At 44.1% G+C, this 12350-nt stretch overlaps 1 protein-coding gene across 3 annotated transcripts in view; it reads left to right on the top strand.

Annotated features, from left to right (window-relative positions):
* The first annotated feature begins 7206 nt into the window (after positions 1-7206).
* The window catches only part of MOCS1 (molybdenum cofactor synthesis 1), a 28201-nt gene continuing 23057 nt past the window's right edge, over positions 7207-12350 (top strand). The window contains exon 1 of one of the 3 annotated variants that reach the window (XM_081295098.1): positions 7207-7434. In XM_081295098.1, the coding sequence (XP_081151224.1) occupies positions 7312-7434 (123 nt within the window). In that variant the 5' untranslated portion in view covers positions 7207-7311. The remainder of the gene's footprint in view (positions 7435-12350) is intronic. The other 2 variants (XM_081295099.1, XM_081295100.1) reach the window with 2 other exon arrangements.

Genomic DNA, 12350 nt, shown 5'->3' with positions numbered 1-12350 from the left:
CTTGGGAATTTTCAAGAATACACAATTACTATAGCAAACACATCATACAATAGGTATCTTGAAACATTTAATATTAATTGGCTATATTACAGCTATAATATTACAAATTAAAGCTGAGAAGTCTTTAAAATACTGAACTCATTTAAAATGCCAATAATACTGATTACACATTAACAGAATGCTTTTATTAAAGTAACTTTTCCAAAACAAACTAGGAATGGCATTTACTTAATTTTTGCAGATGTCTTTAATGTGCAGTTTAGCAGAAGGCAGCTGGATTCTCATCTCTGCTTTTGCATGCAGCCTCATCTAGAATCGCCCCATTTTGTAGCCCCTGGAAAATTCCCCTGAGAAAGTCATAAGAGCAGGAAAGTGGAAATGGCAAACAATATCTTTCTGTTATTAGGAAAATTGTTTTGACCTTGGAAATCCAGCTTGAGAACAGCTGAATTAGAGATTTTTAGAAATGTTCTTAATTTTACTGACAGACTCAAAACAAGAGAATGCTGAGCCCTGCATGTCATGGTGCTAGGACTATGATTGACAGGGACCCAGGCTGCTATGACTGTTCCAGCCTGCAATGGTAGTGACAGGATCGAGAAAACCCAAGCCTTGTCCAGGAGAATGGAAACCTGAATGATACATTAGAGTGTGAGAGAAAATTTGCTCCTGTGGCAAGTTCATCTTACTGCTCACAAATATCTGCTTCCTCTATTGATAAGACTAAACTTCTTTTCCCTTTGAAATTAGATGTGGCCACGTGACATACTTCAAATAGTAATGTGTGGCAAGTTCAGGAAGAAGCTCTAAAACCATTTGTTCTTTGCCACTCTTTTCCCCTCTTGGTAACCATCCGTGTTGTATGCAGATATTCACTGCCCCATCAGCCTGGGACCCTGAGAGACAACAACACTGATGGGAAACAAAGTTCCCAGCTAGCCCTTGCTGGACACGTACACAAGTGAGAGAATCACCCTAACACCTCAACAGCCGAAATCTACAAGTATTAACAATACCATTTGGACCCTCCTGACTGACACAGCCACCTCACTGGAGTGGCAATCCAAGAATATGGAAACCACTCTTACTGGAAGCATACAGTTCATTAAACACCACACCAGGTGCTCTGATTGCAGATGATTTAGATTTGGCACCAGGCTTATAATGCAGAAGGTATGAATTATATCACTCTGTTGTAATGGCCACTATTAGCAATGGACATAAAGGAAAATTTTTGACTTGGGGAACCAGCAAGAACAGATGGCAGCCAGGCACAGTGGTGTGTGCCTGTAATACCAGCTATTTGGGAGGCTGAGACCAGAGGATCATGGGTTGCAGGACAGTCTAAGCAAGTTGGCAAGATACTGTCTCAGCAGAATTTTTAAGGGAAATTTGACTGACAAATGATCAGAAATCCCATCCTAGATCTTTTTGGAGAGTTAGGAGTTTACACATGTGGGGAGAGAATGGATGGGGTATAGGAGCAAATATCTCCAAATCGGTGAAAGAACAGATTACTAGAGGTGAGTTGTGAGGTGGAAGTTAAATCCTATTTTTTCTGATCCAGACTCAGATGTCTTGTAGCACACTTTCGTCTTGCTGTGTTGATTATAAGCAAGTTACAAACTGATGCCAGGGGAGGATTAATTTGTCATCTTTTTGGAGGAAAACAGGTTCTAGAACAGCAGTGAACAATAGAGAGTATTCACATGCGACTATTGACACAAAAATTAATTTGAATTTAAAATTCAATTCCTCGGTTACAGTAGTCACATTCTGAGTACTCAACAGCCACAGGAGGACTCGGAATATTTCCACCCTTGCAGGTTCTGTTGGGTAGCAAAGCTCTAGAAAAACTTGTGAGAAAGGAGTTACTATTGCCATCATTTTGCGAAAGAGCAATCAGCCATGGGACTTAAACTCGGTTGTACTTGGGAAGATAGACGACAATGCTGCAGTGATTCCCATAATGTCTACAAGGCTTATCAATAACTGCTGCTATTGTGGAGAGGAGAGCTCTTGAACAAAAGAGGGCATAGAGAGGGCTCCAGGGGCAGAATAGAGGGACAACAGGAGGAAATTACAGAGGGTGATTTCTGGACCAGGATGCCCCATATCTGGGAGGCACAGTCATGGGCCTCTTTGAACCTGTAAAAAAAAGGTATATATACAATACTATGCATCCAATATCAGGGGTCTCTAGATTCCCCCCCCCCCCATATATCCAAGGACTCTTCAGATCAAAGTCCTTTTCTGGTCTGTGAGCTCTTAATGCCTGGGGATGTGGAAGTAAATCTCTATCACAACACTTAATCATGAATCCATACTGGGAAGTGAAGGATGGAAGACAGGTGGGGAGGGAACAGGTGGTAGAACAATGAGAGAAATATTTATCAATTGGCCAGGGACCAGACTACTATAGTTTATAGTGTGGTAAATCTTTGAAATGGGTCCCTAAAGGCAATCTTATGACTTCACATGGTAACTTAAAGGATCAGTCCTAAAGATAATCACCATATGTTGACAAAGAGAGAGATATTTTTGCTCAATACAAATCAGAATTTTAGGAAAGCATTTAAGATGGGAATATCAGGAAGCCAGTGAGTCTACCTGCACTAGAGGTGTCGAAATTTGCAATATTATAGAGATTTCATCTTACAAACTCACCTGAGTAAGCTTTAAAGGTCTTGTTCAACACCAAAGTTCCAAGTGTCTATAACAGGTGAGTTCATGGAGAAATTTCCAAAGTGGTTGTGCAAATTTGCAGTCCCACCCGACAGTGTATGAGTATACTTACCCACCCCCATCCTTGCTAGCATTTATTATGAATGTTCTTGATGATTGTCATTCTGGAGTAAGATGAAATCTCAATGTAGTTTTGATTTGCATTTCCCTGATTGCTGGGAATTTTGGAACTTTTTTCCTATATTTATTGGCCACTTGTATTTCTTTCCAGAAATGTCAATTTAATTCACTTTCCAGCTATCCCACTGAATTGGGTTACCCAGCTATCTCACTCCTTGATACTTATCCAAGAGAACTAAAATCGGCACACTATAGTGATACATGCATGTCAATGTTTATAGCAGCACAATTCATGGTAGCCAAGTTACAAAACCTGCCCAGGGACCTGCCAACAGATTGTGCATATCTATCACATTTTCTTTATTCATTCAATGGAGTTTTATTCATAAAGAATGAAATTACATAAATTGCTGGTAAATGGATGGAACTGGAAAACATCTAAGTGAAATAAGCCAGACTCAAAGTCAAGGGTCAAATATTATCTCGTATGCAGAAACTACAGAGAAATAAGGAATTAAAAATGTGTATGTGGGGGATCCACAAAAATGGAAGAACAGTGGAGAAGAGAAAGACTTGGGGGGGGGGAAGAGAGATGGGAAAGGGGAGGAACTGCGGAAAGAAATTAGCCAAATTGTGATCATGTGCTTGTATATTGAATACATCAGAACAAATTCCACTTTTATGTATATAATGCACCCATTGAAAAATGAAGACCAGTAAGTAAAAGTGAAAGGGTAAAGTTTCTAAGCTGCAAAGCCTGAGTTAAAATGTAAAAGACCGGGCATTATAAAGTTTCTAAGCTGCAAGGCCTGAGTTAAAAAGTGAAGGACCAGGTATTGTTAAGTTCCTCTGCTACACCCAGAACCTGAAATTCCTGAGGCAGTTAAGACAACGCCCTACTGGCCATTTAGCCTAGGGCCCTGTGCAGCTTGTCACGTAGGCATACAGGGCCCGAACCAATCAGTTTGAATGTGTACCCGCTTAGGAGTGACCAGTCACCCCCGCCTGACCTGTTCCCGCCAATGAATGTGCTAATCATGTATGAGAGTTGTTCAATTTTCCCCGCGCCTCATGCTGATGTGTTTTGATGTATGCAAAGCCCCCGCCCTCCCCAAAAAGTGTACTTAAGCACTGCTCGACCCCTCCCCGGGGCTCTGGGCTGCTCTCTCTTCTTGAGTGAGCACGGAGCCCCAGCGCGCTGGAATGGATCCCCAATAAATCCCCTTCTGCAATTGCATGAGTCAGTCTCTTGGTGGTCTCTTCCTCGACGCTTCGCCAGACCCTTACAAAAGAACAGGGAGGGAAGAAAGGAGGGAAAGGGAGAGAACTAGGGAGTGAAAATGTAGCAAAAAATACTACATGTACATATAAATGTGTCAAAGTGAATTCCACCAATATGTAGAATTATAATGCACTGATAAAAACATTTTAAAGAGTTATCCCTTCCCTTGGGCCTATTGCAATTTGGATGAAGAGGTTGGAATCCTGCAGCTGGCGGCAGTTTATGGGCTCAAAAATGGGGGATGCCTTTGGAAGGCATAAGATTGCCTTGGAAGACCCATTTCAAAGATTTAACACACCATAATTACCTTTAGTGGTCTATCTAGTCCCTGGCCAGCAAGGATACTTCTCTCATTATCCTATAACCAATTCCTTGATCCCAACTGTCTTCCATTCCTCAATCCCCAAAAAGTTTCATGATAAAAACACTTATCTAAGTAAACCCTAAGTAAAATGATACATTTCCCTTAGCCTCCCTCTTACAAAGACACTTAAAACAAGAGGCCATGTGATGGAAGCAATCACAGAAGATGCTACACTATTTGAAGGAGGGAGAGGTACATGAACCAGGGAACGTAACTCTAGATACAGGAAAAGGCAACTGAAACACTCTAACGGAACCCCTGGAAGTAGTGTGTCCTGTCAGCATATCTTGATTTTTGTTCTGTTAAGACTTCAAACTTCTAGCCTCCAGAACCATAAGAGAATATACTGTTTTAAACTATTTGTGACAGTTTGTTATAGCAGCCATAGGAAACTAATAGACCTGATTAAAAACCAACACAGATGTTCTACTTCCTTCAAATTCTAGGGATTTTCTGCTGTATCAAGTTCATTTTGTTATATGAAAATAAGGTCCTTCTTGCCTGAGGTTGAGAACACTCCTGAGGGTTCTTCAGGCCTCATGCATTTTAAATATGGTGGCTGTCCTCACTCCCAACTCAGTTCTGCTGAAAAATTCAGACCCATTTAAGTGGGCAGAGTTTGATCAGTCCTCTGTGGGTCCTCAGGCCCCTTGAAAATAGATTGTCAGACCTATCCCACCAGTTTCAAACAGATTGGACATAACTACTTCTACCATGTGTTGTCTGAACTTTGTGTATCACTATGAGAAACTCAGCCTGAATCTAAAGCTAAAATCATCCCAAGCTTTCTGATAGCCTCTCTGCATTTGTAAAAGTCAGTTATAGTCAATTATTCTTTCCTCCCTGACTAATCTCTCAATTCTTCGAGACAGGGATCATGCCACTTCCTAATATACACTGGCAGCAAGTCTGTTCTGATAGTTTGTCCCTTATATCCAAAACATAATTATCATGGAATTGCAGAATCAGAGTGTTTTGAGCATAATGCTGCTTAGTATTTAAATTCATTATTAAGTATGCATTATCATCCAAAATATCAAAAGACTGTTTTTTTCAGAGACTTTCTGAAACCACCACTATTTCCTTTGACACATACTGAATCTTAAGTGTATACTTGTTGGAGTTGGATTATTCTCAATTTGAAATCCAGTTCTGACACCTATCGGGTATGTGCCCTCATGAAAGTTGCCGAGCCTCCCTAAGCCTGTTTCCTCACTTGCAAAATGAACACTCTATTGATGCCAGCATTGTTGTCTTCAATGATGTTTACTATAGTGCCTGGTGTGTAGGAAGCATTCCAAAAGCCATATCCACTCCTCCTTTGACTTCTTCTATTAACACCTTTTCTGAAACAAGAGGGAAGGATTGTTAGAGTCCTTTGTGGGCACAATGAGAGAAGGGTATCTTGAAAGAGGGAACTGACTGTCCTACAACCAGAGTCTGGGCTAGGGCAGAGAGGATGTTATGAAAAGGTGTCTCCTAAGAAGGGTCAGAAGAGTTTTGGGAGAGAAGGGTAAATTTGACTCTGGAGCAGTGGGGTTCTTGACATACATAACAGAAAAGAATTTTAGCACTATCCAAAGGTAGGTTTATTTAGGAAAATAGATACAAATTCAAGGGAGAGGGAGAGAGATCTGAAAAGAGATGATTTGGGTGGTAAAGCAAGAAATAGACATTTAAGGGAGAATAGGGCTATCCTGAATGTCAGAGATGCCTTTGAGGGGGGAGGGGTTTCCTAGTTCTTCTTTTAAAGGAAACTGGGTGAGGAGTGGGTATGGAAAGGTTATATAGGAATGGTATCAGTCTGGTCATCTCAAGATAGTGTCTGGTGGTCTGGTCAACCTCAGGATTCTTACGTTGATATGGTCTTTGTTACATGATCAATAGCACCAGAAAGTTCCCTAAATTATAGGTTCAACCAGACGTGGTACCTTGCCAGGCAAGGTGTCCAATGCCTGTAATCCCAGCGGCTCAGGAGGCTGAGGCAGGAGGATTACAAGTTCAAAGCCACCCTCAGCAAAAGCGAGGCGCTAAGCAACTCGGTGAGACCCTGTCTCTAAATAAAAATAAAATAGAGCTGGGGATGTGACCCAGTGGTTGAGTGCCCCTCGGTTCAAACCCCTGTACCCAAAAAAAGAAAAAAAAAAAGATGTGGTACCTCTTTGCTTAATTTAATTGCTGGGGGACGAATTAACAGTGCATTGGTAGATTTATAAACTTCCCAGGAATTTGTGGGAATAACAGGCCTGGAAGAGAGACTGGCTTAGAGCATGACAGGCCTGAATAAATATGCAGAACTCGTGGATTAAAATCCTATTTTCTTTCCCAAATGTCTACCTATTTCTTCTTTTATCCTTCTTCAAAGTGAGTGAGGCGAGTCCTCCAGCTGTAAGATCGGTCTCGTTTTTGTGTAAAATTCAATATTTCACGGTTGGTGGGGTTTTGTTTGTTTTGTTTTTGCGTTGACTTTGAATTTTCGCAATACAGCACTGAAATTTGACCTTAGTAATCGAGTTTTACTGGCACGCCCTTAAATCCTGCACCCAAGGCAGTGCTCCTTTCTCCTGGCCCTCTTCCTACCCTGACTATAGCGCTTTCCACCTGTCACAGCACGTTCTAAATTCCGGACCAGAGAAGGCTGGACGAAAAGAGCTTTGCTGTTACCCGGGAGTTGACGCTTCTGCCCAAGAAAGCGCACCCTGCCCTGGCAAGGGGCCTACAGCTCCCAGAAGGCCGCGCGGCGCCCTCGCCGATTGGCTGCGCGGGCGCCGCCCTCTCCCGGACGACCCAGGCAGCGGAGGCCGGGGCTACTGCGCTCCTTGGCCGGCCACCGCCAAGGCGCTCCCCGCGGGCAGGCTTCATGGCGGCGAGGCCCGTGTCCCGGATGCTGGAGCGGCTCGTGCGGTCCAGTGTCCGGGGCTGCAGCTCCGGGGCTCCTGTGACGCAGCCCCACCCCGGGGAGCCCTCCCAACCCGCCACAGAGGTGAGCCCCCTGCACCCGCACCTTTCCGGTCCAGGCCCGAGCATTTCACCCCTTCCCTAGAGAAGCACCAGATCTGTACTCTGAGCCCCTTCTGGGATCCCCCTGGCGCTCAGGCAGGCAGCGAGTGATGTTCCCCAGATGGGCTACCTGGGCTCACCTGCTAGCCCAGCAGGAGCGGCTCCTTGGAGGCTCGCTTCAGAACCCCCGTCCCAGACCTGTTACCGGCTTCCAGGACTCAGTTTGCAGAAAATAGGGGCAACCAAGGAATGGCACTTTGCATCTAGTGAGGTGTTTTGTAAGTACTCCACAGCCCTGTCTCACTTTTTTACTTTTTCTCTCCTTATGCCCTGAGTGGAGGGTGTCTGTGTGTGATAAGGTGTTCCTGTGATAACAGCTTCATCATAATGTGACACTAAAAATGTCACCAACAGTCAGTTATTACTTTGTAATCGCAGGGCTTTGTGCTGTGTCCTTTTGCTTGCTCTTTCTGCCTCATCTTTGTTTCCCTTGGGAGGGTTCAGCCTCATTCTAGAGGTTACAGAGCAGGATGTGGCTTTTTCCAGTTTAAGGGTTTCTGCCTCTCTCTAGGATTTGGGGTAGGAGCCCTCCATCCTTGACAGTGCCCCACAGAGCCTTTCATGTCATAACAAGTTCTAAGTTTATTGTTGTTTTGGTCATGTGATTAGAGAAAAATTTGCCCAGCATATTTTTACATTTGGTAAACATCTTTTCTAGATTAATCTACTTCTTTTCTAGTCTTCGAGGACAGAGCATGTCCTGGGATTCTTTGGATCACTCAATCATTGACCTCTCCATCTTTCTCAATGAAATGGTGGGCTTGGGTCCAGAGCACTTGCTTTCCCTAAATCTCAGCCCCTCTAGGATCCTGAGATCCTAGGATCCAGCTCATTGCTTTTGGAAATAGAAAAATTTTAGTATCCTTGAACTTTGTTTTCCCATCTCTTCCTCAGTGAAGTTCAGAGATGACTTCGAGATCTTTAAAGAATTCAAAAAGGGAAGTTTCCTTACCCCTCCCCCTTATTTTGTACTTTTCATGAGAGGGCCTGTGCTAGGTGACTTAATAATAAGTGATCTCCTTTAGTCCTCACAATAAATAGAATCAGGTGGGTAGGACCTGTATTTTCAGGTGAAATGGTTCAGCTATATCATTCCTCAGATTACTGTAAAGCAAGGGAGAAAGAACTTTATGTGGATCCTGGGGAGAGGAGCTGTGCTATTCTTTGTTTACTCTGCAAGGGCAGATTGGATGTAGCAGGAAGAACAGAGATAGGCTCTGGGGCAGAATACCAGGGTCTGAATCCTGCCCCTTATTAGAAGTTTGAGTTTCAGCAAGTTACTTCTCAGAACCTCGGTTTTCTCACAGCATCTGTGCCATATAGGATGTTAACAGTTAATATATTCTAACATATATACTTAGCACCTCCATGTGCCAGACTTTCCTCTGTGTTACATAAGCATTTGTGCTAATTATTATCCTTGCTATCCTTGGCAGGTGCTGTCTATCAGTTTCTCCCCAGTCCCCCAGACATGCAGGATAGTCATTCTATCAGCTGAACAATCACATCTGATTTCTGAATACTGGGAGCTCCTCAATGCCAGGGACTCCTCTGCCTTTCTAGGTATTTCCCTATGGCACTTGACACACAGCTGTGTGGGCAGGGGCATCAGCAGATGTATTTGGCTTCTTGAAATGCAAGTAGAGAGTATGGGAATAGCAGGCTGAGCACTGGACAGGAAGTCCTACTGTCATTCTCCATCTGCCTCCAATTTCACCTGGTTGCGGGACTGTCACTTTTCCTTGCTTCGTGTTTATAAATTCAGAAGGTTGGACCAGCTCATGCAGTAGGAAATCCATCTTTAAGAGAATCTCAGAGGTGAGATTAGATATATATACCGGATGAGCTCATCCACAGAGCTTTCCAGTTGATAAGAGCAGGGGTGGGGGCATCTGGAACCCCTGTCCCACCTTCCCTTTCAGTGGAGTCCCTTTCCCCACCCCTCGCAGGGATCTGTTTTGGAAGAGCCAGAATGAAAAGTCACTGGGCTTTTTTGTGTCCGGATGTGGCCATGAGAGGGAGAAGTAAGTGGGAATTGGCTGTGAAGACAGTGGAAGGGGGAAGTTCTTGTCTGGGTCTGAAGACAGGTTGAACAGCTTCCACAGGTACAAAAGGGTCATGGTGGTGTCTGGGTAAGTGGAGACCTGCCACAGTGATTGGGGTGGCCCACACAACCTTCTCTGCAGGATTTAGTGCAGCCCAAGTTTACCCCTCTTTCTTCTGAAGCTCCAGGTACTTTGTGTCCTCTTACTGAATAGATTAATTTTGAGGAATCCCTGATAATACATCATCCCAATAGCAGGTAAATTGGGACTATTGATAAATGAGTTTGGCATGTGTTCTTTTTCTCTTAAGTAACCCTGCTATTCTATCTAGATTCTAGAGCTATTGGGCAGCTGGCCTTTACCTTTCCAGTCAAATGCCCTTAAGGGTGAGGTTCTTCCCTTAACTACCTTGGTAATACCCTTTCCCACCTCCTGTACCCCAGTGAGTATAGGATAGATAAGAGATAAGCAGTAGCATATGGAAGGCTGCCCAGAGCCTGGTTAGTAGCACTAGTATCAGTGGTCTTAGAGGAACTTAGACCCCCTGTGTCCTTCTTTGGGTGATGTGGTGGCAGATCTGAAAGTCAGTCGCAAGCCATGTGCCATTAGTAGAGTTGGACACATACATCCATTTTAGGAGTTAAGAAAGTGACAGTGATTACTTATGTGTCAGGAACTCCTCCAACTGAATAGAATAATAGGATTAAGAGTAGAATAATAGGATTATTATCTACACTTTCTACAGGAAGAAACTTAAAAGTTCAGAGAACTCAGGACACCTGCTCAATAGCAAGTTGAGGTTTATAATCCAGGTTTACCTATTTCACGAATCATGAATACCACCCTCAAACTAGAATGGCACCTGAACCTTGGCTGCATTCTCACCTAATTGAGTGAGAATCTTAGGACTTCTAGAAGCTCTTCAGGTGACTTTGATGTGCAGCCAAGGTTGAGAACCTTGTATTAGGTTAAGCTGTATTTATAGCAGAGACCAGCCCAGAAGCAAGTGTAAGTGGATTTCCCATATGCCACCTTTCTCATTCCATTAGATAGGCCTTGACATGACAGTTCAACACTTGGTACCAACGTACTTTGCTCCATGCTGGAGATATGAAATCCTGTGAGAGGGCTTCCTGCAGGGGAGGCTGCCTGCTCCAGGTTGGGGTCCTGGGAATGTGGGCAGCCTGGAGCTTTCTGCTTCCTTGACATGCCCCAGCCAGTCCTGAGTGAGTGAGGCCCCTGTCTGCCCAGTAATCCCCTCTGAATCCTGGATAACTTTGGTGTGAATATTTTTTTTCCCCTCCAGAAGATTTAAGGAAAGAGGAAAAGAGTGAGAGAAGGCAAGTAGGACCTGCAGTGTGGGAGGAGAGGCAGGATGGAGGGCCTAAGAGCACTCCCCACCGCTCCCTGCTCCTCCAGTTCTCTGGTTTCTGCCAAGTCATGCTCCTTGGTCCTCTCACCTGCTCGATTCCCAGATGTATTTTGGCTCCTTCTTCACCTAGCCACTCCCCACCTTATGTTAGAGTAAGCAGAACATCTTGGCAGGTAAGGAGGTAGAGAGCCTGTGGTGATTAACATGATTACATTGCAAATAGCTGTTGAGGGGAAAGGGTTGCAGCTCTGCCATAAACCTGGGTCCCTTTGATACCGACGGTTATTGATGACGAGTTCTGCTCCCTCACATGTGGAAGTTTGAATATTAGAGAAGCACGCCAAGGCAAGCATATAAAGCAGGGTTCATTTAAAAAGGATAACATAGACTTCTCCCAGGAGGGAGGGGGGGGGCCATAGCTGATATCCTGGTATCCCAAGAAGTCAGGTGTTCTGCCTTTTTTATATGTCCTAGGCTTCCTTGGTTCTCCTGCTCTCTTATTTCTGTTCTTCTTGCCTAGTGACTAGGCCCAGGAGATGCTCGGTGGGATGGTGGGATATCCAAAAGGTGAGAAGTAGATGGATTGGGGGGGGGGGGCAATTCCTGGGACAGGTTACCTTAGCAACAGGTTGAAGCAGGGGCAGGTTATCTTGATACAGTAGAGGAAGGGCTCTGAAGGCATTTCAGTCCCTCAGGGGGCAGTTTCCAACTTCCTGAACTTAAATTGGCCTCTTTGATCCGACCTGACTTGATTTACCTATCTATACTGACTGCCTCTTTTAATTCTGGCTTCACCTCCTTGTCTCATCTCCTGGACTCTAATGGCCAGTGGGATTTTAGATGATAGTGCAGCCCCTGACTTTTCTAAGGGAAGTGACTTAGAATCACAGCAGCCTGCAGTTTAGAGAAGTGAAAGTTGCTTGCTCCCTATGGGACTGTGAGCAGGGTTTCTACAAGGAGAAACCCTTGGAGGGGTAGATAGTAGTGAGGAAAGTTTATGGACCCAGAAAAAGCATGACTCCACCTACCCACTCTCATGCTCATGCCCCTTCTATCTTTGATTCAGTTAATGACTCCTAAACCTGGCTCACTTTAGAATCTCCTGGAAAGATCACAAATATCTGGATTCAGAATGGAATCCAGTGGAACTTTTTTCTTGCCCTCCCCAAATGATTTTAATGTGCAGCCAGGGCTGAGGTGACTTATCAGTTTCTTCCTCCTAGGTATATGCACACAGCTACCCTGGACTTCTAGAAGGCCAGAGGCCTTCCACTCTTAAATGGCAAGATCATGATGATCCTGGTTATTAAGTTACCAGCTTCTTTACTTCTAGCAAGACAACCTTGACCTATAACCTTGTTCTTATTTGACAGTGGGAAAGCAGACCAGGAGAAGTCAAGAAACTTTTTATATCTGGTCACT

Source organism: Spermophilus citellus (assembly GCF_964194105.1).
Source record: "Spermophilus citellus genome assembly, chromosome: 5".
In the NCBI taxonomy this organism is placed as follows: domain Eukaryota; kingdom Metazoa; phylum Chordata; class Mammalia; order Rodentia; family Sciuridae; genus Spermophilus; species Spermophilus citellus.
Note: the sequence above shows the minus strand (reverse complement) of the source record. Positions and strands in the feature narration are given on the sequence as shown.